This window comes from Patella vulgata, chromosome 6 (genome assembly GCF_932274485.2).
Source record: "Patella vulgata chromosome 6, xgPatVulg1.2, whole genome shotgun sequence".
NCBI lineage: Eukaryota > Metazoa > Mollusca > Gastropoda > Patellidae > Patella > Patella vulgata.
This window is the reverse complement of record NC_065884.2, coordinates 18,947,477-18,973,768: the sequence shown is the minus strand read 5'-3', so window position 1 is coordinate 18,973,768 and position 26,292 is coordinate 18,947,477. Positions and strand designations below refer to the sequence as shown.

The 26,292-nt window shown below is 37.0% G+C and overlaps 3 protein-coding genes across 3 annotated transcripts in view; 1 reads left to right on the top strand and 2 right to left on the bottom strand.

Moving 5' to 3' along the window:
* Window positions 1-8,745: 8,745 nt before the first annotated feature.
* LOC126824663 (transcriptional adapter 2-alpha) overlaps window positions 8,746-26,292 on the top strand; it is a 28,957-nt gene continuing 11,410 nt past the window's right edge. The window contains exon 1 of the mRNA XM_050553961.2: window positions 8,746-8,764. The gene's annotated coding sequence lies outside the window, so the exon portion shown is untranslated. The remainder of the gene's footprint in view (window positions 8,765-26,292) is intronic.
* On the bottom strand, window positions 9,579-12,080 carry LOC126824662 (WASH complex subunit 1). The gene has a single exon (XM_050553960.2). The coding sequence runs from the start codon at window positions 12,013-12,015 to the stop codon at window positions 10,570-10,572; it is 1,446 nt and encodes a 481-aa protein (XP_050409917.1). The 5' UTR covers window positions 12,016-12,080; the 3' UTR covers window positions 9,579-10,569.
* Window positions 20,099-26,122, bottom strand: LOC126824670 (thioredoxin domain-containing protein 17). The gene is made up of 4 exons (XM_050553985.2): window positions 25,859-26,122; window positions 24,339-24,420; window positions 23,507-23,588; window positions 20,099-20,319 (listed from the first exon to the last, which is right to left on the bottom strand). Exons 1-4 carry the CDS (start codon window positions 26,115-26,117, stop codon window positions 20,248-20,250), a joined length of 495 nt encoding a protein of 164 aa, XP_050409942.1. The 5' UTR covers window positions 26,118-26,122; the 3' UTR covers window positions 20,099-20,247.

Sequence of the window (26,292 nt, the reverse complement as noted above, 5' to 3'; positions counted from 1 at the left end):
AATGTGTCTGACACCATGTCAGACTGGATGAACATTCTGCCTGACACTTCAAATTTTCGGTCGGACATAATATTCTGACATTTGGGTTGGTACAAAGTCTATCAAGATCTGTTCTGTTTACTAATGGGTGGCTGGGTGTTTTATATAAAGGTTCAGATTGAAAACATACCACAAAATATCTATTTATCAGCCAGGGAACTCTTGCTTAGTTTTCGTTTGTTCGAAGAAATTGGTTTGATTTGTCACGGATATAAAAATGTTACCCATTTAAATGACACGAATTTCAGGATACTTTGGGAACATGATGTTTAATGGATGAATAATTGAGCCACGCTTCCTACAGATTTAAAATACATTGAGAACTTAACTATTTATTGTATGATAATAAATACAGTATGATCCAGACTATGAGTTATTAACTGTTCATTACAATATAAATACCTAATTTTATCGGCACCTATATTATCCGATGATATAGCATCCCGTCTTTGACAATGTTGCCCTAATCACGCGACAATTTCCCGCCTTTTCTATAAACGGTTGACAATACGATCTTCTTTTGGGAACATATTTGTTTGTTGTATTATTAATTGATAAAGTATTATTGAAATTATCAGTTAATAAATGTTGAAAACTATACAAATCTTGACCAATCTCCCACTTTATTTTGACCTCGCAAGTCTTAAATATAAATCTCTTATATAAACTGTATATATAGACACGTTGTGAAAAAGTGCAGAGATTACTACGCCGGAAATAATACATCGATATAATAATATAATATGGAACTTCTTGTGGTATGAATAATTATTTTACTGTAGTTTACGAACATGACATAAATTAATAGAAAGCCTATTTTGTAAATATGAAGGAATATACTTCATCAAAAGTTGTAATAAAGGGTTCTATGCTAAAATACGTAACAACCGAATTACACCATTCCCCATGGATTTATTGAGAAAATATCAAATCTCTGAATCGTGATATCGTATATAAATTCCACAACAACTTATGTTTTATCTGGTAAGATTCCCTTAAATATATGTGACAGAGAAATCGGCTAATTTTAGTATTCGGCCCCTACGATAAATCGTAATAGCCATTATAATATTATGTATAAGTAATTAATATCATTTGGCCATTGCAAAATTATTTTTTTTACAGTAAAATACATATTATGTGTGTTAGATACTTAAACATTTCTATAAATTTCGGGGCCAACTGATGAGTTTGGCCTAGGGTCCACAAGTAGGTAAATTCGAACCTGTATAGAAACAACGTGTGACGCTATTTTGTACAGATTTTTTATTACCCAAACTCTTTGACCTGTATATTCAATTATACTTATCCAAATTGTCTTCAGGCTATTGAGTCAACGTTACGATATTTGAAATGTTTGTCTATCATTAGGCGGTTATTCTCTCGGCTCCAGTTAACATCCTCATCGGGAAAAATAACACAGCCAGGTTCTAAAGTTTGGCGACACAAGCACGTAAACGAAAGGCGCTATAACGCACCGAATAATTTTAAATTCATTATACACTTTTATTTTGTTTTTAAAATTAAAATACAAGGAGGTTGTTCGAATACATTTTTTTTTTCGTCCCCGCCCCCCTCCTCCACACACAAACGAAAATCACATGGAAGGCTGAAAGAAGTGTTGAAAAGTCGCCGTTTTGAAAAGTGTGCTCATGATGTCATCATAGGTTGCGGACCCAGCCGGTTATGACAACTTGACGATGCGCGCGGGGAACCATGCACGAGGTTGTTCTTAACCATAAAGGTATATACACCTCCATATTCTTGACGTAGTGAAGAGTGTTACAAAGGAAATGACGGGCATGCATAATGAACAAAATATGTACACAAACAATCAGAGTATTCTGAAGAGATACACAGGAGTGTACATATCGATTCTGTTGTTTTTCTTTTTTTTGGGGGGGGGGGGGGGTACTAACGCCGGATTAACCATGGTGGGGGCCCTGGGGCCTGGAACATGTGGGGGGGGGGCTGATCACCGACCGAGGAGCTGTGGACATCGAAGCCGGCCACCGCGAGCGCCGAAGGCGCGAAACCCCGTAAGAGGGTTCTGGGGGGGGGGGGGAGGGGGGTCCCCCCATGAAATTTTCAGAAATTGGAGTCCGGAAACGTGATTTCCTGGCATTTCAGGCACTTGTGTCGGAATCATTTAGAAGTACCTCCCCAGAAAAAAATAAAATTCTGCCACAAAATTAGCGCATTCTGGCGTTATTTCAGTGGACCAATCCATGCGAGTGCTATGAAATGATGGCATTTCTAGAGGAGGGGGCTGGAGCCCATTGAGCCCGTTAAATCAACCACTGTAAGTGAGCAAAGCTACATCAAACCTAATTTTGAAGTCGCTCAGTGATAAATAACGGGGTCACTTGATTCGGAATCGTATTATATCCCCCACGATGATTTGATGAATGGAGGCCGTAATGTTACGACCAAGCCGTACCAAATGGTAATATGAGATTTAATCAAGAAATCTGAATATTTCGTGTGATCATGATGTGCATCTCATCAAATTCAGCTTATACCCACAACAAATATCAACAACAACAACAACAACTACAGCTTATATACAATCGTACGTCAATCTGAGGCAAAATTCGCGCTACTCGAAATGATGGGGACGGGTAATTTGATCGAGTTATACGATAATTCGAGTTAGACAATGTTCGGTCCGATAGAAGATCTCACGACAATAAAAGACCATGTGTTACACCCTTAGATAAAGCCACAAAAAGCGTTTATTTTTCAAATCTTCAAGTTTCCGGGAAAGTTGCCAAGGCACACTCGCCTGCAAGATCCATTATTTACAGTTCGAGTTAGGCGATGTAAATAATAAGACTTCGATAAGGATTGTACCGATAATTCGAGTTACAGTTTCCGAGTTATTCGATGTTTTATATAAGGAAAACGAAAGAAAATATTCGTTCAACGAATTTTGTTCGAGTTAGCGATAATTCGCGTTATACGGGGTAAAGTTACGCGGAGTTAGAGCTGAATGATAATGATCAATGGATGAACACTCTTCTTTTTTTGCCCCTAGCGAATTTTGCAATGGTTTCTTCGACATTGATGGCGCGCAGGATATCGCTTTCAGAGGCCAGCCGAGCCAAATACACTAGCCTATCCTGACCCATCGTAGACCGGAGATAATTTTTTATGAGTTTCAATTTGGAGAAAGATCTCTCCCCAGAACAGTTAGATATCATCATACACAGATATATTGATTCTCAATATTGCTTCAACGATGGGGGATGTATCTTGAATGTCCATTCTCAACAATAGTTACGATGGAGGGCCCTCGGTGCATCGGAGGGGCTCCGTCACTAGGTTACCGGCCGTTGGAGTCCTCGGTCCGACCATGCTCGCGGCGCGCAACTGAGATTTTTGTGGGGGGTCCTCTAATGTGGGGGCCCCTGGGCCCCATGGTGCCCCGTGTTTAATCCGGCGTTGGAGGGTGGGGGGGGTACCAAAAATAAGATCGACTGATGCAGAGGCCTCTTATACGAGTGGCGCAGCCACGAGTCGAGCACTACAGGTGCGATTTTTCCAGGGTTCCGGGGCATTGCTCCCCTAGCGAATTTTTTGAATCCAGAGCCCCTGAAATGACATTTCCTAACTTTTGCAGATGTCTGATAGTTAAAAACACTTATAACATGAGTAAAACTGAATACTAGGCATGGGATTTCATTTTATTTATTACGAACTTTGCAAGAACTTTTAAAGTACTGTGAATCTGTGACAAGTTATGAAAGTGATAATTACATCATTTACATAATCCCACGAAACGCAACTCTACTACATACACCAGTGTGCCAATCATTTATTAAATGCTCCAAAGTTTAATTTAATAAAATTCTGGAAATTTACATTGTTTTGTTGTTTTAAGAGAAGAAATGACAGTAATTTATTCAAAAATTAATTGAATCCCATGAAACGCGAACTTGATCTGTAACTTTAGTATCTACAGCTGTGTACCAATATCTCAAATTAATATCAAATAATCCCGGAAAACAAAAAATGACAGATTGACAGGCGGACGGATTTCCGGACCGAGATAAAACCTAAAAATAGTCAGATTTTACAGGTCGTAAACTAATTAGATATGCAATATATCGCCAACGATTTATACTAATAATAAACGATTGGGTCGTTGAATAGCTTTCTAGCAGATTGTTTCATAAAAGACGATGAAAAAAAGTGAAATGACATGATAAATCAATCCTTGATTCTTATATAGAATATTATGTTCTATATATAATAAAATTAGATATATAAAACGAATCGCCGTGCTGCTATATTCAATAAATGAAAGGAAATGGGGTTTAACGTCCTACTGTTCTGCTCCGAATTGGGCTAATAAAGACGGGCATACGCCATACAGTGAGCTATGGGGGGAATTTGCCCGGACAGCGGCACTACAGCCTACTCTTATATCGAATTCCAACTGTCAAGGGATCTTTTGCGTTCATGCCAATGTGTACACGGGGCGTCAGTTTTTCGTTCCATCCGAACGACTAGACAGCTGCCCTTGTCAGACCCTCCGTCCTGCATCACTGGATGAACTTTCTCGGCCAGTGCAGGGATCGAACACCCGACCACCAGGCCAGTGAGCCGCGTCTTACCCACTTAGCCATCGTGATCCCCCTATATTCAATAAGATCGATGCTTTACAGTACCACGTTGTTTAGAATTTTGACAAAAGCCTACGTTTATTTTAGAAATAATGAACAATAACACAAACTTCTAAAGAGTTCCATCGAGATCGTTATCCTGCACCACATTCTTAAAGATACATTATGGGAGATAAGATAAAGAGATGGCAGTTCTCGCTATAATAGTTAAAAACTAGATAGTGTAAAGGTAATTTGCTGAAAATTTCAGTCAAATTGATCCACTATGAGCCGAGAAAGAAGCCGGTGAAATTTTTGCATAGTCTCGGTTATCATTACTAAAATCATTAATATAAACAGCATAGTCTCGATTATCCACTTTTTCTGATTTAATTATCTTTGGCCGTTAGCGGCATATAGGAATCTAATCCAGCCTACATCGAAGGCTAGCCTTGACATCGAGAGTTTATTATGGTCTGGATAAGTTAATTAATGTCTAACTGATAATTTAGATAACATTTCAGGCCTAAAGAAAGACTTGTAATAAGCAGATTTTGCTCTTGCCTAATGCATGTTTAAGCTTTAAAAGTCAAAATATCACCGGAAATATCACGTATTCGATCGAAATTTACCATCTGAGGAGAAAAAACAAAAAACGTTGAAGTTCAATAGCGTTATTCCTAATACACTTAAGAACAATTCCATGTAAGAACTTTTACATAAACGTAAATCGGGAGGGGAGATAACCCAGAGGTTTATGATTAAAAACATTAGAATTTCGACAAATAAACAATTCCTGCGAATGAACTTCAGTTGGGAATAAATCCGACTGTAACGTGATGAGTGTTCTCACGATAAGTTGGATGTAGCGACGTACGCAGGTGACTACAAGACACATCCACAATGAAAGCGGTCGGATAAAAAGATATTCGCGGTTCAATACTCGTGGTCAGCGAACGTCTGAAGTGCGAAATTCTAATTTTATCTGGTCGATTTTTCTGATATATGAAAACTGACAAGACTATTATGATATTGCTTCTTCCTTGATCTGACAAGATACTGTGAGCTTAATATTTCCCTTTGTACTATTTAATTAATTAAAGGATATTTGATATTACTGTTCTCAATCTTAAGGTAATGTCTTGCTTCAGGCGACCAATTCTAGTCTCTGTGATAATTTTCAACAATAAGCTTATAACCAGACAAATTTTACCTATCTAGATAACTCCTCAACTTTTCACCCTGAAACTAATATAACGGGTGTATGTCGATGACAGTTTCAATCTAATTCTTTAAGCCCAAGAGACTGGTCGTTAATATTGTTTAAAAGTCAACGTTTATAGTCCTTTGTAATCCAGTCATGCATGCTTATATCGGAATGTCTTCTCGGTCGTCTGTGTCGGACATTTGATTGACACATATGATATACCGATTCGAATTTGTTTCATTTAGTCTTATTATACTTTCTATAGCTAAAGAAGAATTAATCGGTGAGTTATTAGAATAGTAATTATTTAACCATATAGTTCTGGTCAATAACCCCGATTAATACAGTTGATGTATAATTGATAGTTATCATATGTCAATAAAGCCCCATAAATGGTCGATGTCCTAGAAGAACATCACATCATGTTGACCAACATATTTCTAAAAATTGACAGAATCAGATCAATGAGTTTTTTCCTGCTTCCAGTCAATTATATATCATCTTCAGTTCCTCATTTAGAAAGAGGTGTGTCCAGGAATTTGAGCAGCGGGGGTCCAAGGTGGGGACAGCGTTGATATTAGGTCGGGGGGAGGGGACTATATATTACTGCTCTAACAATACTAATAGAATATTACGTGAGTTTGGTACCAAATTGTGGGGATAGTTTGATAAATATATCCCCTTTTTAATGCACAATAATTTGTTGTCATGTAAAAGGTATAACGTAGCACACCGATTATAGCTAGGATGCCACGCTTCGAAAATAATTTCGGCAGTTCCACAAATGTTGTCACATATATGTATTCTCGAGAGCATCAAGAAGAGTAACACTCCAAGTAATTATCAGAAATAATTTGCTTGATTGGCTTCTACTTCTTCCTGGTGACGCTACAAATCATGTCCCTGTAATCAGTTGATAACTTATGCAGTTCCAGTTATCGGAAATTGTTGAAAATCAATATCATGAACATAAACACTGTGTATAAATGATATACCAATTAGATGATACATTTAGCCACTACTATATAGGGTCTGTAAGATATCAGGTACAATGACTCTGAAAGTAATTATAAATTTAGGGGTTCTCTGATGAGTTTGGCCTAAGGCTCGCAAGCAGGTAAATCCGGCCCTGGTCAGATCTATATATCTCCACGATCAGTGCCTGAAATACTGCCAGACTGAATTTCCGGCAGTCTGTTTTTCAAACATTTCGGGGGCAGACCCCCACCCCCACCATACCCCTAGTTGAAGCTCGCGCCTTTGCCCCGCCCCCAGCTTTTCCCCTCCAACCACCGGAGGCTGGCGCCACCTCTGATATAGTGGAACTAAAAAAAACCCTCTCCAACGACATTTAAATTCACCATTTAAAACAAAACAATGTTTGACATTGTTAAACGGCACCATCCGGATCTTAAATTTAAATAAATGCTATGTATTATTCAGGGGCGCCGGAACGGCTCGAGGGCCAGGGTACCAAAAGATGGGGGGGGGGGGCTATCTCCCCCCGGCCTCTAGAAAATTTTGAAATTTGTCAATTCCGAGAACACTGTTTAGAGCGCCTCTAGCATTCCAAATTCCAACATAAAACCCTTTAAAATACATGATAATTAAAGAGACAATAGCCTGATTATTCACAATTTTCGTATCATGAGCAATTCATCTCATAAAAAATTCATAATAACTATAAACAGAAACTACTATCACTAAATCACTTGCCTTTATCATCTCATGAACTCGATTAACCACTTATAGACATCTGGCCAAGGCATGCACTGATAGCTGACAATGAGAGTGCGAGAGCCGGTTCGCGACCGACCAGAGAGCCATTACATATCTATCATTTAAAAATGAATAGACTAGTAAAAAGGTTGAAAACTTTCATAATTAGGGCATGGGTATACATGTATACCTCAGAAAAGGGCAGGGTACCATTTGTATACCCTGGTACCCGGGTTCCGACGCCCCTGGTATTATTATTGGTCTTAACAAAGATTGCATATAACTAGAAAATTAGTCAGTTTTTAGATCCTGTTTATGGACGATTAAACAGGTAAACCCTTTGTAATGGTAAGTGTTAATAATAACTAAGGTTAAAGTAGTAGTGAAGGACCACATGTTTTTTTGGTTTTTTTAGTTCCTGTTTATCGGGAAAACCTATTGTTATGGTAATTGATCGTAATAATAACAAGTACTGAAGGACAACGTTGTTTCAATGTATTGGTTAATATATAAGCATATTGTTTATGTCGTATTCACCAACAGATTAATAAAAGATTAATAACATAAAAAAAATATTAATGAATCAATAAATAAATAAAAAGGACTAGTAATCCCCTTTGATTATTATTTAGAATTCTCCAAAACAATCTATTCAATTGCACTCCTTTTTCTGAGAGAGTATTACTTATATATAGTTCTATTGTGGGGTACATGTGTGTTACTATTCAATCAATTCAAAAGTACAAATATTTTAGATTTCCTTTGTTCACGTTACACTGCATGTCCTTGGTGTTGTTTATGTACTTTTTTTGGGTTGCCGAATAATTAACGCTTGGGCTACCCGTTGGTTCATAAGATCTGTCATTCCCCACTTGTCTGTGATGAGTAGTGGGGTCACCTGTCCAACCGTAGGCTTTTTTTTGGTCCTCTGGGGTCCTCCCACTTCTAAAGACCCCTAGTGCAAGTGAATTATTGAAATAAAATTGAACCATATTATGTTAGTCCCAAAATGATTTAGTTTGTGTTGAGTATAAAATGTCAAGGCCAATAGCAGAGCATTACAAACAGTGTTGCCGGTCAACCAACATATGCCCACCAGCAGTATTTTGAAGGGCTGAGTTCAAGTTTTTAAGGCCAGGGGCAACATCTACGCATATAACTGATGGATGTTTCGATCAGGTTCCTTCTTAAGGTAAGCCCATCACTCCTAGTAAGTCTGAAAATTTTTTAAAACACATTAACCGGCTGTAGAGAGTTTACACGGTTTTGGAAACAGGGGTAACAGGATTTCTCCTTAGGACTAACCAAACAATCCCAGCAAGTTCAAAATTATCTGTCTTTATACTCTGACCTTCAGAACATTTACAAGATAGGTACTTTAACTTCCCCAAACAATCACAGCAGGTTTTCTCTCCATAACTCTGAAGGTGTCGCCCACCCAAATGATGTAAATACAGAAATATTACTTTATGTATTACACTCCCCCCTCCCCACCACCACCCCATTATAACCATATAATCATGATTATGGTAAATAAACAATAATTTTATTACTAATCTGCTCTGATCATCAAGGTGCTAATTAAAATTTAAAAGGCATAAAACAATATAAACGGCTGTACCCTTTTCTTTGGTTTGAAAAATACATACCATAACTGTATTGAGTTTAAAACTCCGAAATCGATGCTCAAAGTTCCTGTTATCTTAGGAATTACGACACATTACCAAGTATTACAATGTGCTCTATAAATGTCACTCAAGGTTTATCTTATGAATTGTTGCCAGCTTATTGAACAACATCTATTGCATGGTTAGATCCTGACTAATATTAAATTTCAATAAAAATAAATAATTTGCCCTGAAAACATTAGGACTCTATCATCAAATTTTTTGAATAAAGAATGGGTTACTTTACTTGTTTGAAATTGTATCTGGATTTTATCTCTAATCCTTGTACACATTTATTGATATTGATTATTTTATTTAATCCTGTGAAAGGATGGAAAATATGTGGGATTTTAATGTCATTTCAGTAATCTTGCAACAAGAAAGTGAAAAAGAATAAAAGCTTCTTCCCTCTTTTAGACTCAATTATATTGACCAGAATCTACAGACTAATGTTTCTCAACAAAAGAGGTCTTCGCATGTACATGTATAACAATGATTTTATTTAACAGAATACATGAATAAAACATATTCGTGACATTTAATAATGAATATAATATGATATAATAACAATTCTATATGCAGTGATCTGAATTAAATTTTAATGTTGTTGTTGTGATAGATATAGTTGAGTGTGTTATGAAAACAACAATTTAATAGAGACAATCTCTCTGTTTCTCTAGTCTAACTAAATATAGTTAATAATAACAGCTACTCGAATCAACCAGTAAGATTCTAGATGTAACTATTTGAACCTTACTCTTTATTAAATAATATTGTAGTGACATCATGAAAACTGTTAGATCTTTCAATATGGCATGCTCCAAGCTCATGTAAATTAGTAAACCTTGTTTATTTTGGGTATTGAAATTAACTATTAGTCTTAACCCTTTCATATTAACGACTACTAGTTCTTTTTCCACTATTGATGTCAAGAACACAATCTTTATTTGGTCAAATTTGTTTATTTTGTTTGTCAAAATTAGTTGTTAGTCGTGTATGTATTTAAAATTCCTAGTTTCGATGTCATGAACGCAATCTTTAAGTTAATGTGGCCTTTGAACAAGCATCTATAAAAAGGTTTTAAAATTGATTCTAGTAGCTGCTGTCATTTTCTATCTATTGTTAGAATGAAGATTTAGGTGGACCATCTTGTTTAATGAGTGGGCATTTATTAAGTATTTCTACACAAATATATATCATACTTGTTTTCAAATAAATTTTCATAATTTCAATTACCAGTAAAATTCTCTGTCATGAAAATCACTAAGAAAATTATACAGTGCATAATCATAAACCATAATTATATATAAAGTCAAAAAATAAGAATAATTTATTCCCAATCACCATCATCATCACCACCACCACTTTCAGTAGCATCATCAGGTTTTGGGGGAGCTGGTATCATAGATGATATTTTATCCATGGCAGAACCACCACCACCACTGCTTCCAGAATTGTCAGATTTTTCAGGTTTCCCAGTTCCTGATATTCCCTTTCTTCTCATTGTTAATTTGGCAAATAAATCACTCATCAAATCTCCACCCCCGCCTCCACCAGCACTCACACCTCCAACATCCTTTTCTTCCATTTTTTGCTTCTTTTTAGCAATTTTTCTGTCTTTGCCACTTTTCAGTTTCTTTAATCCACCAGCATTTCTGATTGAGTCAAGCAAACTAGCTCTACCATCTGCTGGGGCCGCTACTTCAGCTGGTACATTCTCCATCTTAATTGGTGGTGCAGGTCCAGGGGGAGGGGGAGGTGGGGCACTTGGGGCATCAGTAGGAGGTGGGGGTGGTGGAGGAGGAGGTGGGGGACCAGATGGGGGAGGAGGAGGTGGTGGGGGTCCACCTGGGGCAATGTCAGGTGGTGGAAGCCCTGATGAAGCATTAAGTGTAGAATCAGCCGGACCAGTTGGAAGGCCTGTATCCGGTTCAGGTAACACCGTAGGTAAATCTGGCATTCCACTACCATGAACAGATGGAGCTATAGAGAAAACAGTGTCTCCAGTAAAAGACAAATCATCAGCCACTCCTAATAAATTGGGTAAAAAGTCTGGAACAGCTATTTCAGGAACATGTCCAATATCTGGCATGTAAGAATAACTTTCTGTTTTTTGTTGTAGCATTTCTTCACTTTGTACAATGGTACTAGGAGCATCGGCCAGGCCTGCTTCTTCATATTCTAAAGTTGATCGAGTCTTTGTAACTACACCTAAAGGATCTAACATTACATACTTTTTATAGGGATTTTCTGAGGTGTTAAACAATAGCAAGGAACAAACGGATGGTAACACTTTCGGTAAACCGCCCAAACCTTCTTCCTTGTTGTCACCATCACGGCTACGTTTCTTAACATTAAGATGAAAATTATAATACTGTAACTTTTCACGCAGAACGGTGTCATCTACATTTTGATGTTTACTTTGTAGTCTGTAATGAGGACGTTTTGGTTCTTTTAAACTTCCACCTTTATCAAACAGACTCGAGTATTGATCCAGACTAGCACTCGCAGGATATTTAGCACCAGCATGAACTTTAGTGGCTTTGTTACTGCCAGTTAATTTGTCAACCTTGGCCTGTGTTAGTCTGACTCTGTCATTTACCGTCTGTAATCGACTAGTGTTGTCGTCGACCTTCTTACGTATTCTGTTGAAAATGTCGTCTGCTACCTTATCGAGATATTGAAGCGCGTCTGCCACCTGTAAAATTGTTTCTTCTTGTCTCAAATCTGGCGGAATTCCTGGTACATTGTAAATCTGGTTACTCATGATTGTCATTGAGTGAGATATTATTGTAACAAAAAATAAACTCGACGATAGTCAACCATCTTTAATCACATGATACTCATGTGACTTGTTGATAGTCTAGATCTCTCGGTCACTTACCGTTAGAAGGAAACAAAAAGGCAACGCTATGATATTTAATACAAACTACAATCGATTGTAGACTATGCACCTTTGATTGAATATCGTACATTTTATTCGAAATTTTCAAGAGTTACCACCGAACATTCACCGAATTATTAATAGTGTATTTAAACCCGTCCATTCAATTCGATGCCGAATTCTATGAAAGTTATAAATATGTCTGGACTAATCTGACGATCTAGACTACTACATGAGGGGGAGTTTCCGCGAATTACGGGTATTGCGGGTATTTCACTGCCTGAAATGTAAATTTTTACATTCATCCGTTTTCTTTCTTTTGCTTTTATTTTTTTTTTTTTTTTTTTTTAAATGGTTTAAACTGCCTTCTAATTTTAAATGTTTGTAACGAATAAAGCAATTATTAATGGTTGTACACTAATTAAGTTTTATTAACGAATTTAAAATTGTATTCCGTGAGTGTAACACACTTTTTCTTTTAGTTAGAGTTCATATTCTACATTTATTTCCCGATTTGATGTAACATACTTCGTTCCCTTGCAACTTTTTTGGCCCTCAGCTGGATCTAATTCTATTGAAATTACTTTCAACAGGGACGCGAAAATTTTATTGACCATAGAATGACAAATATTTGTTTCCTTGGGAAGATTTTCACGGAGCGCAATAGGCGCGATATATGAGTTGTCAATGGGAAATACATTGGTGCCAAAAACTGCCAAACTTTCTCAGAGCCATGGCATCGTTCCCTCGACCGCTCCCTAGACCCGAAAGGATATTTCAACTTACTGACAGCTAGGAGTAGAATTGCAAAATCGCAAACATTTTCGGCTTCTTTTGCAAACAAAAATTATTTTTTTTGGGGGGGGGGGGGGGGGCAAGCCGCAAGATGCGAACGCCGAATATTTCGAAAACGATACATCTACAAATTTGGCAACCTAATTTTGTACAGTGATGTGAGAGTATAAATTTTGTTGTTCAGGATGAGGTGTACAATACTGCGAAACTTCACCCGGCGTGTGTACAAAATATAGAAACTATAATACCAACTAGTATATTATTATCAAAAATAAAGTGACAGATGACAGATAATAAATACAAGAATTATAGCTGGAAGATAAAAAAAAAAACCCAAAAAAACATTAATATGAAAATATACATTATTTTAAAGTTAAAGGAGCTAAATATCTATTCTGTGGCACCTAACAATGGGTCACATTCAACCGTTTCTGTTTTTACTGTAATTTCTAATCAGTTATGTTCGGCGAAATACGCAAATAGTCCAAATTGAATGGAAGTCTTTGGCGGCTGGTTATTCCAGTCTACACCGGTAGTATTCTCCTGTGGGGTATGTTTAGTCTCGTTCACCGAGTCGCTTCATTACAAATGGCACTCGAAAGCATTCTGATACGTGTGTCAAATTTAAAAATTTCAGTTTGTCTTAAAAATTGGATATCAGAAGCCCATCTGTTCACAGTAAGGTAACAACATAAATGTTTATTTAATTTGACCAATAAGTCGCGTTTGCAGTGTCAAAGACTGGATGATACAGAGTTTAAGACTTGGCTACTTTAAATAATAATATGAAATATAATCTACAAAAGACACACGTGACACGTCTGTATAAAGTACATTTTATATTATTGTCCTTCGGGCAAATCCATTGTTAGCTATTTATATCATACCAGTTTTCATCCAAATAATTTAAAACAATAACTTCCCACAGGAAAATAAGAAAGACCCTTTTCATCCGCATGCGAAAATTTTTATTGCCCATAATCAGTGGCAGACTGAGAAGGTGCCGGCACTAGGATATGATCGAGGGCCCTAAAAAAGTTAATGTATCCACGTAGTTGAGAGGGGGTGTGGGGTGGGGGTGGTCTAGTCATGATTTTTTGATGAATTGGTAAGGAAGGCAGTCGTCCTTTGAGGTGCAGCCAAAGGACCACTTTTAACCCCCACATAGTGGGCCTACATATTTGGGGGTATCTTATTCACGGATATCGCATATAGCATGGAAGGTTATCGTCGAACGTGGTGACCTTGGTTCGCATTTCAAGTTATGACACGAACGAACCTTGGACATTGATCCATCAGATGATGATCAAGCGAGGGAGAAGTTCAAATTGTCTCACATAACTAACAACTTGTAGGCTACGTTTAAGATTTGGATGCGTCCTGGAAAAGAGTACGCTTATTGCGTATTTTTAAAAAAAAATAAAAATACCGACAAATTGCATTACAAGGAAATGAATATTGTCGATGACGTAAGACGGAATTATCACAGATCAGGTCATGTCAGTCTATTCGAGATAATAGATGCTTTTATTTCATTCCAAAGGGAAGTTTCTTATCATATTTCAATTATTTCCATAACCCACTCGTAGTAAATTTTTAAAGGCACTCTCCTGTCTGTCATCGATACATGTTCATCGAATCAGTGATATTTATGTATCGCAAGCCTGTCTGTAAAATTTGTGTTTGATGAGCTTTAAATAAAAATGTTTTAGATGTATTCCCAATTTTGGTTTAATTCTAGTCTTGATATTTGTATATAAAATATTAAGAAAATAAGGAGTCTGGGAGACGTCTATTTATGTGTTTAGGTCTAGTTTAAAAACGAGCTGATTCAAATTGAGTAAATATGTAGGCTATTGATAGATGAAGTCGAGTAATAGGCCATCATACATGTTTATATACATTCTTACTGTTGCGTGACTTGGGGTAAAGACAGGCCATTGGACTAATTGGTTTTCAGACTATTCATGTGCCCCGTGAATTGATTTGCCGACAAGGTCGACGCTCAAATTTCCGACGGGGAAATACTAGCTGCAATATTGTAGGTTGTAGCGTCGTCTTGTCTTGTTCGCCGCTACAATTGATACACCCTTTGAGGTTTTGCGCAAGTAAAAATAGCTTCAAATGCAAAATTCTCAACACATTATAACAGTTTGCATGGCAATAAGTAATTATGTTACAAAGTGAAGAGTGGGCCACTGAAATAGTTACCCGGTTTGGCGGCCATTTTAAAATCAACAGAAATATCACGTAACTGTTGGTTTTTATTGAATCACATATTTATGAGGTAAGGTTCTTACCTTTATTTCAATGGGAATTGGTTTATTACATGGGTCAGTTTAATTTAAAATCAACGGACTTGTGGGCCAGTACATGGCCGTCGGAAGCTATTCTTGATCGGGCGGGGGTGGAGACTACCATCCTAGTTCCCTAGGCGAGGGTCCAGGGCCACCTAGGGCCCGGAAACTCTTGGGGGTCTAGATCGTCGGAGACACTTTCTGTGCGATTTCTGGCTAATAAAATGAAGTGAAATTTTATTTATTTCTTACCATGGTGGTTTAATCCTGTGATGCTGAACTGGGCATCTAGTTTCGGATGTAAGTGATATGTACCTACGCCTATACATTTGCGATGCGGCATCGGCTTACTTACTAGGAATACTTGCTGCTTTTAAAAGAAGTTCTCACAATTGCGTCGTTCGAAGAGTGTGTAGAATTTTCAGTGCAAACTTGCATTGTCTAAAGAAAATCCGATAAACTTGAGTGAAAACAGCTTCAGACTTTGAAATCTTTGTATGATAAAACATTGTTCAAAGGCGTCGTCATGGGCAACGCCGTTGGTAATCCGGGAACTTGAAAGTAGTTTCAATGGCGGATTTCGTTATACAGCCGAGGCTAGATGTAGGGTACTGGAATCTGCTGATGAAACTTAAACTATGTGTTAAGGATCAACAGTTCTTGGATGAGTTCGACTTTGGTACACACCAGATCTTACATTCTAGAGATATATGCCGGTATATATTAGATTCAAAATTAAATTTGTTAATGTCATGATATCGTCTAATTTCTAACTTTTATTCATGTTATTTCTAAATATATATCTAGAAAATGTTTATCATTATAAACAGTATATAAATATTAATTGGCTCAACTGTAAAAAAAAATATAATTAATTAAAAGTCTCTAAATCCTGCACTTCTCTTCAAATAAATCAACAAATGTTGTAAAGTCTATTTGACATAGTATTTGCAAACTATATCGCGTTCGATGTTGTTTTCAATTTTGGCACTTCGTCCAATCATTCAACCAGACGAAGAGCGAGTAGTTCATATCATCAACGTAATGGTTCTGACCATGTAGGCTAGGTGCTCAATCACCAACTTAGCACGCAGTGGCGACACCAAACGACTTTATAATGATGGTTGCTAGGTAGAATGCAAAATCCTAAATTTGTTCTATGTTCATGCTAAACATGTAAAGCGTCAATGAAGAAAAGAGTCAATTATTTTTTTAGATATCCTCCCACAGACTCATAAAACAACTTTTGGTCTTTGGTCTTAGTAAGCAGAAATTAGCCCGTGTATCTGTTATCACTCAATTCTTGTTTTCCTTTTGCCTTCGTCACTTCCGTTTCTTGAAATCTCCACTACGCATCTATCGTAGCAATGATCTGTGTTAAAATCTTGAATGAGAGGATGCTTCCAATTGATTTTACCTCTTCCCCATCCATTTCTTGCAAAATGTGGGCGTATCTTGCACAGCAACCGCTTGTTGTAACTGGCCATAACTGATAGCTGTGATTATTAGATGGACACAAGGAAAGGGTATAAATAAAACTCCATCCGTCATTTTTCAAATTACCTACATGTCATAGAAACAACGGACTTTTGGTGGACTTGAAATAAAGATCGACTATAATCGCGACAATCGCAACCGTGGGTCTTTTAACCAAGAGATCAGTATAGAGCATAGCAGAGTTTACATCTTCTGAAAGTCTATACGTTCTAGAAATCAGGCCTCTTTGTTTTTAAAAATACATTATGCAAGAGCTAAATCTGCCTATTGCAAGTCTTTCTTTAGGCATGAAATGTTATCTAAATTATTAATTAGACATTAATTAACTTATCCAGACCATAATCAACCCTCGATGTCATTGCTAGCCTGCGATATTTACTGGATTTTAATCCGATCTGCTGCTCAACGCTCGTTGATGATTAATTCCAAAATGGATAATCGAGACTATGTTTTTTTTATCGTGCGAACTTCAGTAATGATGATCGAGATTGGCCTAAAATTCTATCGCTAAATTCTCGGTTCAGAGTGGATCAATTTGACTGAAATTTTCTGCAAATTCCATTTACATTATCCTCAACTATTATAGTGAGAACTGCCAGCTCTTTATCTAATCTCCCATAATGCCCCTTTAATAGAATAATTTCTTAAGTCTTTGGTAGTCAAATGATTACAAAACCTGCTGAAAGGAACTCCTATGAATAATCCACAACTGTGACTAGAGCAAGACGGAAGACATCAGTAGTGAAACCATTTCTGGGGAAATGCGAGCTTAGCTATAACGGAATAATTTTCTCATTTTGGTTTTTCCACCGGGATGAACATATACGAAAACTATGCAAATTTTTCAACAAAAACTCCAATCTGTGTGGGTTGAGCGCTAGTAGACTGGTCAGTGTAAATACACCAGTGCACTGACATAACTCGCCCCAAAAATATATTCAGGGATTTATTAATAGCCGGTAGCGTCGTCAAATAAGGGTGGGTTGGGGTCGTTTAGTACAATAAACATCTTATCTTAATATCTGTACAATAACAGCGTTTTCCATTTAAAATTATCAATCTATTTTAACGAGATCATAAATTAATAAACGGTTTATGATTTCTATTTCCTGTTATTAGAGGTTAAATAATCGATAAATGTATAAATTGATTCAAATAATTATATTTCATATAAGTTGAGTCGTATTCATTTATCAAACAGTTTTAAATATAAATATGAGATTGTCAGCTATCCAAAGCCTCCAAATCGTTACCCGATCGAGGAGCCACATTCTCTAATCCGGATCATAAAATCGGTATTGCCCACAAATAAATTCCAAAAATGAACTTCCGCATTTTCAGAATAAAATGAGTTTCGCGTCCTTTTCTGCTTCGAGTGGGTTAATAAAGACGGGCATACACCATCTACAGTGTGCTATGAGGGATTTTTTCCCCCGAGAGCGGCGCTACGGCCTACCCTAATATCATATTCCAACGTGTACAGGGGGCCTCGGTTTATCGTACTATCCGAAAGACTATCAGTTGTCAGACCCCCCGTAACCACAAGGGAAAACTACGCCGCAAAATCCACATGAACTTTCTCGGCCAACACTGGGATCAAACACGGGAACTCCAGGTTAGCGAGCAACGTCTTACTTACTGAGCCATCGCGGCTGCACGGTATATACAGCAGTTGAATCGGCAATAGAAACATCAACGCTGATTGGTCAATCAAATGTCTGACGTCCTGGGTTCAAAAGCCGCTCGTATGACCCCTGACGCGACCTTACAGAACAACAGATCAGAACTTCATGTAGTAGAGGCCATCGAAAGTATAATAAAACGAAACGAATTATAGATCTGTATTTTAATCAGATTGTGTTTTTGTATTATGATATTAGCGTTAAACATATTTGTATATGCCAGTTTACTTAAACATGCATTATGCAAGAGCAAAATCTGCTTATTACAAGTCTTTCTTTAGGCCTGAAATGTTATCTAAATTATCAATTAGACATTAATTAACTTATCCAGACCATAATAAACTCTCATGTCAAGGCTAGCCTTCGATGTAGGCTGGATTAGATTCCTATATGCCGCTAACGGCCAAAGATAATTAAATCAGAAAAAGTGGATAATCGAGACTATGCTGTTTATATTAATGATTTTAGTAATGATAACCGAGACTATGCAAAAATTTCACCGGCTTCTTTCTCAGCAAATTACCTTTACACTATCTAGTTTTTAACTATTATAGCGAGAACTGCCATCTCTTTATCTTATCTCCCATAATGTATCTTTAAGTAACAACTATTCAAAAGAACATACTAACTTTTATATAACATTTCACGTAGTTATACTTTTAAAAACATACAGGTTCGTGTAGGTTATTAAAAGAATAATTTATTAGTTCAGTTAGATATGGCACAAAATCCCACCCTATTTTTGATGGCCAAGTAACCGTAAGCACGGGTATTATTTATTTTGCCGAAGATCCAGCTAATGTTGCGATGTTAAAAGTTGCTTGGTTTCAACTAAATGGTAGGCTTAAAATTGTGTATTTAAAAATTGAACAAATTTTCGTTATCTTGATATCTTGTATCGGTTTGACAGTTAACACACATAGGCTTTAGAATATGGATTCAATCAGTCGGCTTTTGCTAAATGGATTTGAAATCTTTTACTATTGAATATGTATAAATAATATATCAAAAGCCATCGATCGATTATGAACAAAAAAACAATTTAGTGTAGCACAGCGTGAACTTTATTTTATTGAAGTAAGGTCTTGAGTCTACAAAGTACAAATAAGCTCTAGTACTTGTACTACCAATGATGGTCAAGGTCAATAAAATAAATATCCTATCAAATTACTTCATAATAGAATTATATTACAGACTACTATCACTCTGACATTTGCTAGATTCACGTAGTAAGTGATAAAGACATTATTATATAATACCACGGGGTAAACTACAAATTATATTAATATAAAGAGAATAGTTAGGTCCGACATGTATGCAAACCGTCCTTCTAATTCTAGGTTATAACAGACCGATAAACCGTCAAAGATAATGCAATAAGAAAATTAATAGGCTGTATCTCTTTTTATGGAGTTAATTCAATAGTTAAGAACGGACTCATGGGAAATGTTGGGTAATGTTCTCTCGGTACAATAGATTGAAATAGTTTATGCAGGGGTCTAGGGACATCATTTACGTCAGAGATGACGTCAGTATTTAACGGATCCTTGGCTCTCGTGTTAAAGGTAATCCCCTAGACAAATAGTCTATTTAGGTTTTATGAATACTACATAGTTCATGCTAATAAAATCATACATAAATTTTGCTTTCATCTTATGCCGGTGTTCCATTGCCCTAGTTTATTATTAATTCACTCGGGACTCGTTCTCTGTAGGCTATAAAATTTATTGCTTTTAAATGACAAGGGCATATTCTTTTATTTTATCACAATTAATATTGTGCTTTGTATAAAGCTATATACAATACATGTCTGTTATTGGCAGGCCATTGCAGACCATTGCATAACCATTGTATTATTCACCATCCTCAAATAACATTTTCACCATTTCGGGTTTAGCACACTGGGCCTCTTCTAATCTCTGGGGCTGGAAAATAAAAGTTGCAAATAAATGTAGCTAAATGAATAATTTTCAAGTATAAAATATAAGATATAAAATTTCAATAGTACTGGGGTGTTGAGATTGAAAATATGGTACTATTTAGTCGAGATGGCGGAACGATGTAGGTAGATGTGGCTTATGGTTAGAAAGCTAATTTGACTGAAAACAAATTCTCCAAAATAAAAGATATTCTAATACCCAGTTGGTGGGTTAACATTCCACAGCCCCAGGTCAATGATCTGCGCTAGCAAGTCGTCTTCACTACCCATATAAGAACTTTTAGAAAAATTTATAATAATTTATAATAATAAGATAGAAATACGTCCACGTGAATGCTATCATGGGTCCTCGGGGGTTTTAAAGTTAAAAGATAAACGGGTAATTATTTGAATAATGTTTGCAGGACTTGCGTTTATTTTTTTGGCCACTAAGCTGATCAATGTGTTCATGAAGCCTAAAATATTATGACATAACGACCCACATAAGCATACCCCAGTTGGTATCCTGCGCATTGAAACATTATTTCAAGAATAAGATAAATGTTTTTCACTATTTCACAATTCTTTACATAAGTTACATGTGTTTACGTGATTAAAATAGAAATCTATAAACGTACAGTGGAAATAAAGAATTCGTGTATAATATGGGAAACAACTCCATACATACAGGTCCACAGTCGTAATTCCTCAATAAATTCGGCTCATGAACACATATATGATGACGCAAAAACAGGACCCGGTTAAGACATTGTATTCAGACTTTTGCTTTGTGTATTATGCTTTTATTTAGCAATCGCATACAAATGGAATAACTTTTAACTTGATCTCTGGAATATACAGGTCACAATTCTATGGAATACAATCACCGCTTATTACTGAGCGACGTTTCGATTAGGCTTCTCCTAAATTAAATTAGATTCCCTTTAAGTACATGTAATTAGAAGGGGTATCTCTGGTTGGTCAGCATTAACTAAGTATGGTTGTGTACATGTATATAATTGTCTTGTTATATTTCATATCTTATCATTGCTTGATAATGACTAGATAATGACTAGAGAAGCCTAGTCAAAACGTCGCTCAGTAATAAGCAGTAATTGTATTCCATAGAATTATGACCTGTATATTCCAGTTCAATTACTTAATGCCATTGAAACAATTGATCTCTGGAGACCTGTGTGCTGCACTCCCTAAATCCTCCTTCTTTTCTGCTCCAACGGGAATAAAGAAGACTTCAAGTGTCATACGTCAGTGCGCTATGCGCTATGGGGGATATTTAACGCTGACGGCGGGGTTACGGCCTACTCAACAGTTAGGGGATATTTGATGTGCTGCCCATGCGAAAGACTAGCAGCTTCCCCTTGCAAGGCGCCGTCCTACGCCACTGACAAGTCAAACTGTCTCGGCCAACACCGGGATAGAACCCGCTAGAATCTGGTCAGTGGGTCATCGCCATACTGAATCACTTAAAGTCTCCTATGAAGGATATATTATTAAATATCTTCTTGTATATCTATTATAATGTTCTTGGTTACTTGTAGGTGAAATTATCAGATCCCACAAATCACAAAGAAGGAGAAACATCCCTGACTATGTCATATAAATGACAAGTTTTATCGTCAAGTTTTGTCACCTTTGTTTTATGATACCTCTAACAGCTTTGAACGTGTTGTGTGAGAATTTTTATCGTTGACAAATACACATCTCTCCGGAGCATTCAAACAGTGAGGGGTGCATTGTTTCCATTTCAATCTTTTATTGTCCGGACCCTCCACTGCTCGCCCAGAGCATATTTATCTACCCTACAGTCATCGAAATAACATCGAACAAGCTAACGTACGAAGCATTTTTGCGGTCGTTTTTGCCTCCCTCAATTCACTCGAATCCTATTTACCCAAATAAACAGAAATGTTATCTCAGAGCTTCTGATTTAATCAATATCTCGGGTAATTCCCCAGAAATCACGCCAAATTTGACGTTGTCGCCACTTTGCCACCACCCCCTCTCCCGTTTCTCAAATTCCTGAACAACTCCCTGTACCCTATTGTTATGTCTCTAAAGCATTTCGCGTCTTGTCCGCGAAAGCAAACATCTGATCGATGAACAATATTATTGACTACCGGCGACTGGAACGTCAAAGCCAGCGATCGTCGTATTCTTTATGGGGGGTATTCACTACCGGCGAATAATCGTGGGCGGCAAATGATTACCCGGGAAAATTATTAACAATAAAGAGTCGTGACACGTCACCGATAACTTTTGTTTGATTTTTAAAAATCAGCTGTCCCACGTGCGCCGTTATGTGCCTTATGTGCACCGAAATCCAATAATCGAGTGTTGATGACGGGGCTTAATGAGAAATCGTGATGTAGCCGAATGATACTTGTAATGTGTGGGTTAACTTTTACATATAATGAGATATACAAATATGCCGGTGTTCACCCATGTACACCTACTCTACTCATGTTAGTCAGATAAATTCGAATGACAATGCGATAATCAGCTGTCCCACGTGCGCCGTTATGTGCCTTATGTGCACCGAAATCCAATAATCAGGTGTTGATGACGGGGCTTAATGAGAAATCGTGATGTAGCCGAATGATACTTGTAATGTGTGGGTAAACTTTTACATATACAGTAATGAGATATACAAATATGCCGGTGTTCACCCATGTACACCTCTTCTACTCATATTAGTCAGATAAATTCGAATGACAATGCGATAAGATAATTGCTAGTTATTTTACGCGATCGATATCGTTGTCGTAGCCGAAGCTCATTCAAATTAAAGGACAATATTGGTGTCAACTGGTTAATTATATAGAAGGATAGAACAGGTCAGTTATATAGAAGGATAACTCGTGTTTTCTTTTTGCTTTCGTCACTTCCGTTTCTTGAAATCTTTGTGTTTAACCAGTTCTATCACATATATAAAATGGCTGACACCAATATTATCCTTTAATGAATTAAATAACGGAACCTCTTTTATTTATTTGAGTTAAAAATAATAATAGTCCGGCCAACTGAATTTTGTTCCTTACTTTGTTTATTCTTTGGATAAAAATCTGTTATCATTACAAAAAGAGCGCGTCTTTAACAGTGGAACTAGATCAAGAATCCCCCAAATTTTACTAACATCAACACTCAACCTAATGTAACTTACAATACCAACTCACCTGTCCAAGTTTTAATAAAGTTGGTACAGATTTCAGTGCTAATCTATTATCTTTCCTAAAGGCATTATTCTGGTCCTTCCAACTGAAACAAATACACAATGTAGATATATTCAATAAGAAATGGCACTGTTTCATATTTTAGTCAGCACGGAATCTGGTTTCCTGCAATCTGATTAAAACACAGATCCTATTTTGTTTCGTTTTTATAGTTCAAAATTTCGTTTCACTTGCCTTTACTACACTAGGATCTGGAAGAGTTGTTATCATTGACATGTTCTGAATGATGGGAGCTATTAGCAAATGAAACAGTCTGTTACGGCGAGCTTTAGGCATGTTTTGCACGGAACTGTGGGTAATCCACTAGTAACATCAATACTGATTGGTTAATCAATTGTCTGATGTCATACGTCAAAAGCCGCTAGTATGACCTCTGACGCAACCTATCGCTACAACCGGTCAGAAATTCATGTAGTGTACTGTAAGCCATCGAAAGCATAAAAAAAGAAACGAAATATAGATCTGTATTTTAATTAGATTGGGTTTCCTGTAATACATATTTCTTTGGTTTAGCTTATGTGTATTTGGGAAATAGGAATACACTAATCTGTTTTGATGAATAAAGTATTTTTCTATAACCAAAGAAGAGTAACCACGTTGCCTTTTTTGGTTCAATTTGTCTTGAACTTGTATAACCTAAAATATCGAAAATATAATAAGCCTTATGAGAAGCAGTAACAGGTGTTCTAAAACGAGCAGTAGGCCTATACCCATTACTACTTTAAAATATTTTCTCTAAAAAATATAACAATTCCATATTAAATTGCATACTTACAACTGTCTATCACCAACTCCACAGTGAATCAGTACAGAGTCTTTGGGGGCATATTTTAAATTAGCATTGATCACTGGAGCAGCTAAAATATAATTGATTACTTAATCATTAAAATCTACCAATAATAGGAATATTGGTCGGTAGAAGATTGTTATTTTAGTGGCTACTTTTGTGACTGGTGAAAGCAGAAAGGGTGGAATCCGTGTTAAAATTCTTCCACAAATCACTCTGAAAACCTGAAAAAATCGTTCTCACTCCAGTGTGCGATCCCTCCCAACTGCCATTTGGCCCCAATGATTGTCTTTTTTTTTTTAGCTCTAACTTCTTATTTATATTCTGTATCATAGGCGTATCAGCCAGGGGGGCAGCTGCCCCCCTAACTTTCGGGCAAGCTGACTTTTCGGGCAGACGGGTAAACTGAAAATTGGCAAAATAAAGTGCTCGAAATCTAATAAAACACTAATTTTACGGGCTGGAATAGAAGTAAAACGCTTTTGCGGCCGTCAAGTTTTCCAAAATTTTCTTGGGGGGTCCATACAAAGTCAGCTCCGCTTCTTCGCCTCTTGAAGAAACCGGCGCCGCTGTCTGTAAACCTGAAATTTGTTTCGGGCATTTCTTGTTTTGCTTCCCTATCTGTCATCGAGCCCTAATAAAACACTAATTTTACTTTTATTTTAATTGAATACCACAAATTTGTACTGAGTTCACGATGGATTAAAACATTTTGTCTGGAGCCACTCTACTTTGTGCAACATTTTTCGGGCATCGATTATTATTTGTGAATGCAGCTGCAACAGTCTGATTGAATGATTGGAATTCAGAATGGGATTTCGGTTACAAAACCATTGGATACTTTTGGAGTTGCTTACACGGGCTAGAATAGCAGAAAACGCATTTACGGTGGTTAAATTTTCAAATTTTCTCCGGGAGGGTGAGGCCCCCATACCCCGAGACGATTGATTGGTTGTTTGGAATTCTGGTCAGCCAGGTAGGCTATATTGGACCAAATTGAAGTTGCTGTATTCACAGGGTGGAATAGCAGGAAAACGCGTTTGTGGCAGTTAAATTTTCAAAATTTTCCCCCAACGGTCCCGTCTCCGTGGACTGTAAACGACTGATTGGAATTCGATTCAGCCACTTTAATTAGGCTATATTAGACTACTTTGAAGTTACTTTGTTCACGGGGCGAAATTATTAATAGCAGAAAAACAAGTTTGCAGCCGTCAAATATTCCAAAATTTTCTTTGTGGGGAGTGGCATACAAGGTAAGCCCCGCTTCTTCGCCTCTCCAGGAAGACCGGCGCCGCTGTCTGTAAACCCGAAATGTTTTCGGGCATTTCGGGTTCTGCCCCCCTAACTGTCATCGAGCCTGTACCCCATGTTCTGTATTAACCGATTAAATAAGTAGACAATGTATAGAAATTTGAAATCGACCAAGATAAGATCAATGCTGAACTATACTAAACTAATAATACCATGGATCTTATAATACGGTCCATGATAATACTGGAAAGACTCACCAACAACACAATCCGGACACCAACTTTGGCCATTAGCGTCAATGGAACCACAAAATAAAGCAAAGACTACTTTTCCTTTATTTTCTTCTGCTACTTTTTGGAAGGCGTCATAGCCCTCTACGCCTATTTCAACCACCATATTTAGACAAGATAAGTGTGTTAGTAACCTAGGTTGGCAAACAAGGGTAATAAACGCTTTAATGGAAATATACCCGGTGTAAGTTTGCGAAGGCAAAGTAGAATTTCCGCTTCCGGTCATGTCCTTTTTCTACAAAGGCAAAGCTATCGATAAACATAAGAGTAGCATTTTATGTTGGTGTTCCTTGAGTTTTTATTCTATATACGTTCTAAACAGCAAACTTTGATTATCTTTTTTTTAATTGTATATAATTTCACCCTGAAAATTTTCCCTTTGATTTTAGAGTACATAATAT

What these genes read in the sequence shown, in the direction of transcription:
- LOC126824670 (XM_050553985.2), bottom strand. Translation starts at nt 26,117, where the DNA reads ATGACCGGAAGCGGAAATTCTACTTTGCCTTCGCAAACTTACACCGGG. An exon ending in GGAGTTGGTGATAGACAGTT is followed by an intron (nt 23,589 to 24,338) that starts GTAAGTATGCAA and finishes TATTTGTTTCAG; the next exon opens with TTGGAAGGACCAGAATAATG. An exon ending in CTTTATTAAAACTTGGACAG is followed by an intron (nt 20,320 to 23,506) that starts GTGAGTTGGTAT and finishes TTTATTTTCCAG; the next exon opens with CCCCAGAGATTAGAAGAGGC.
- LOC126824662 (XM_050553960.2), bottom strand. Translation starts at nt 12,015, where the DNA reads ATGACAATCATGAGTAACCAGATTTACAATGTACCAGGAATTCCGCCA.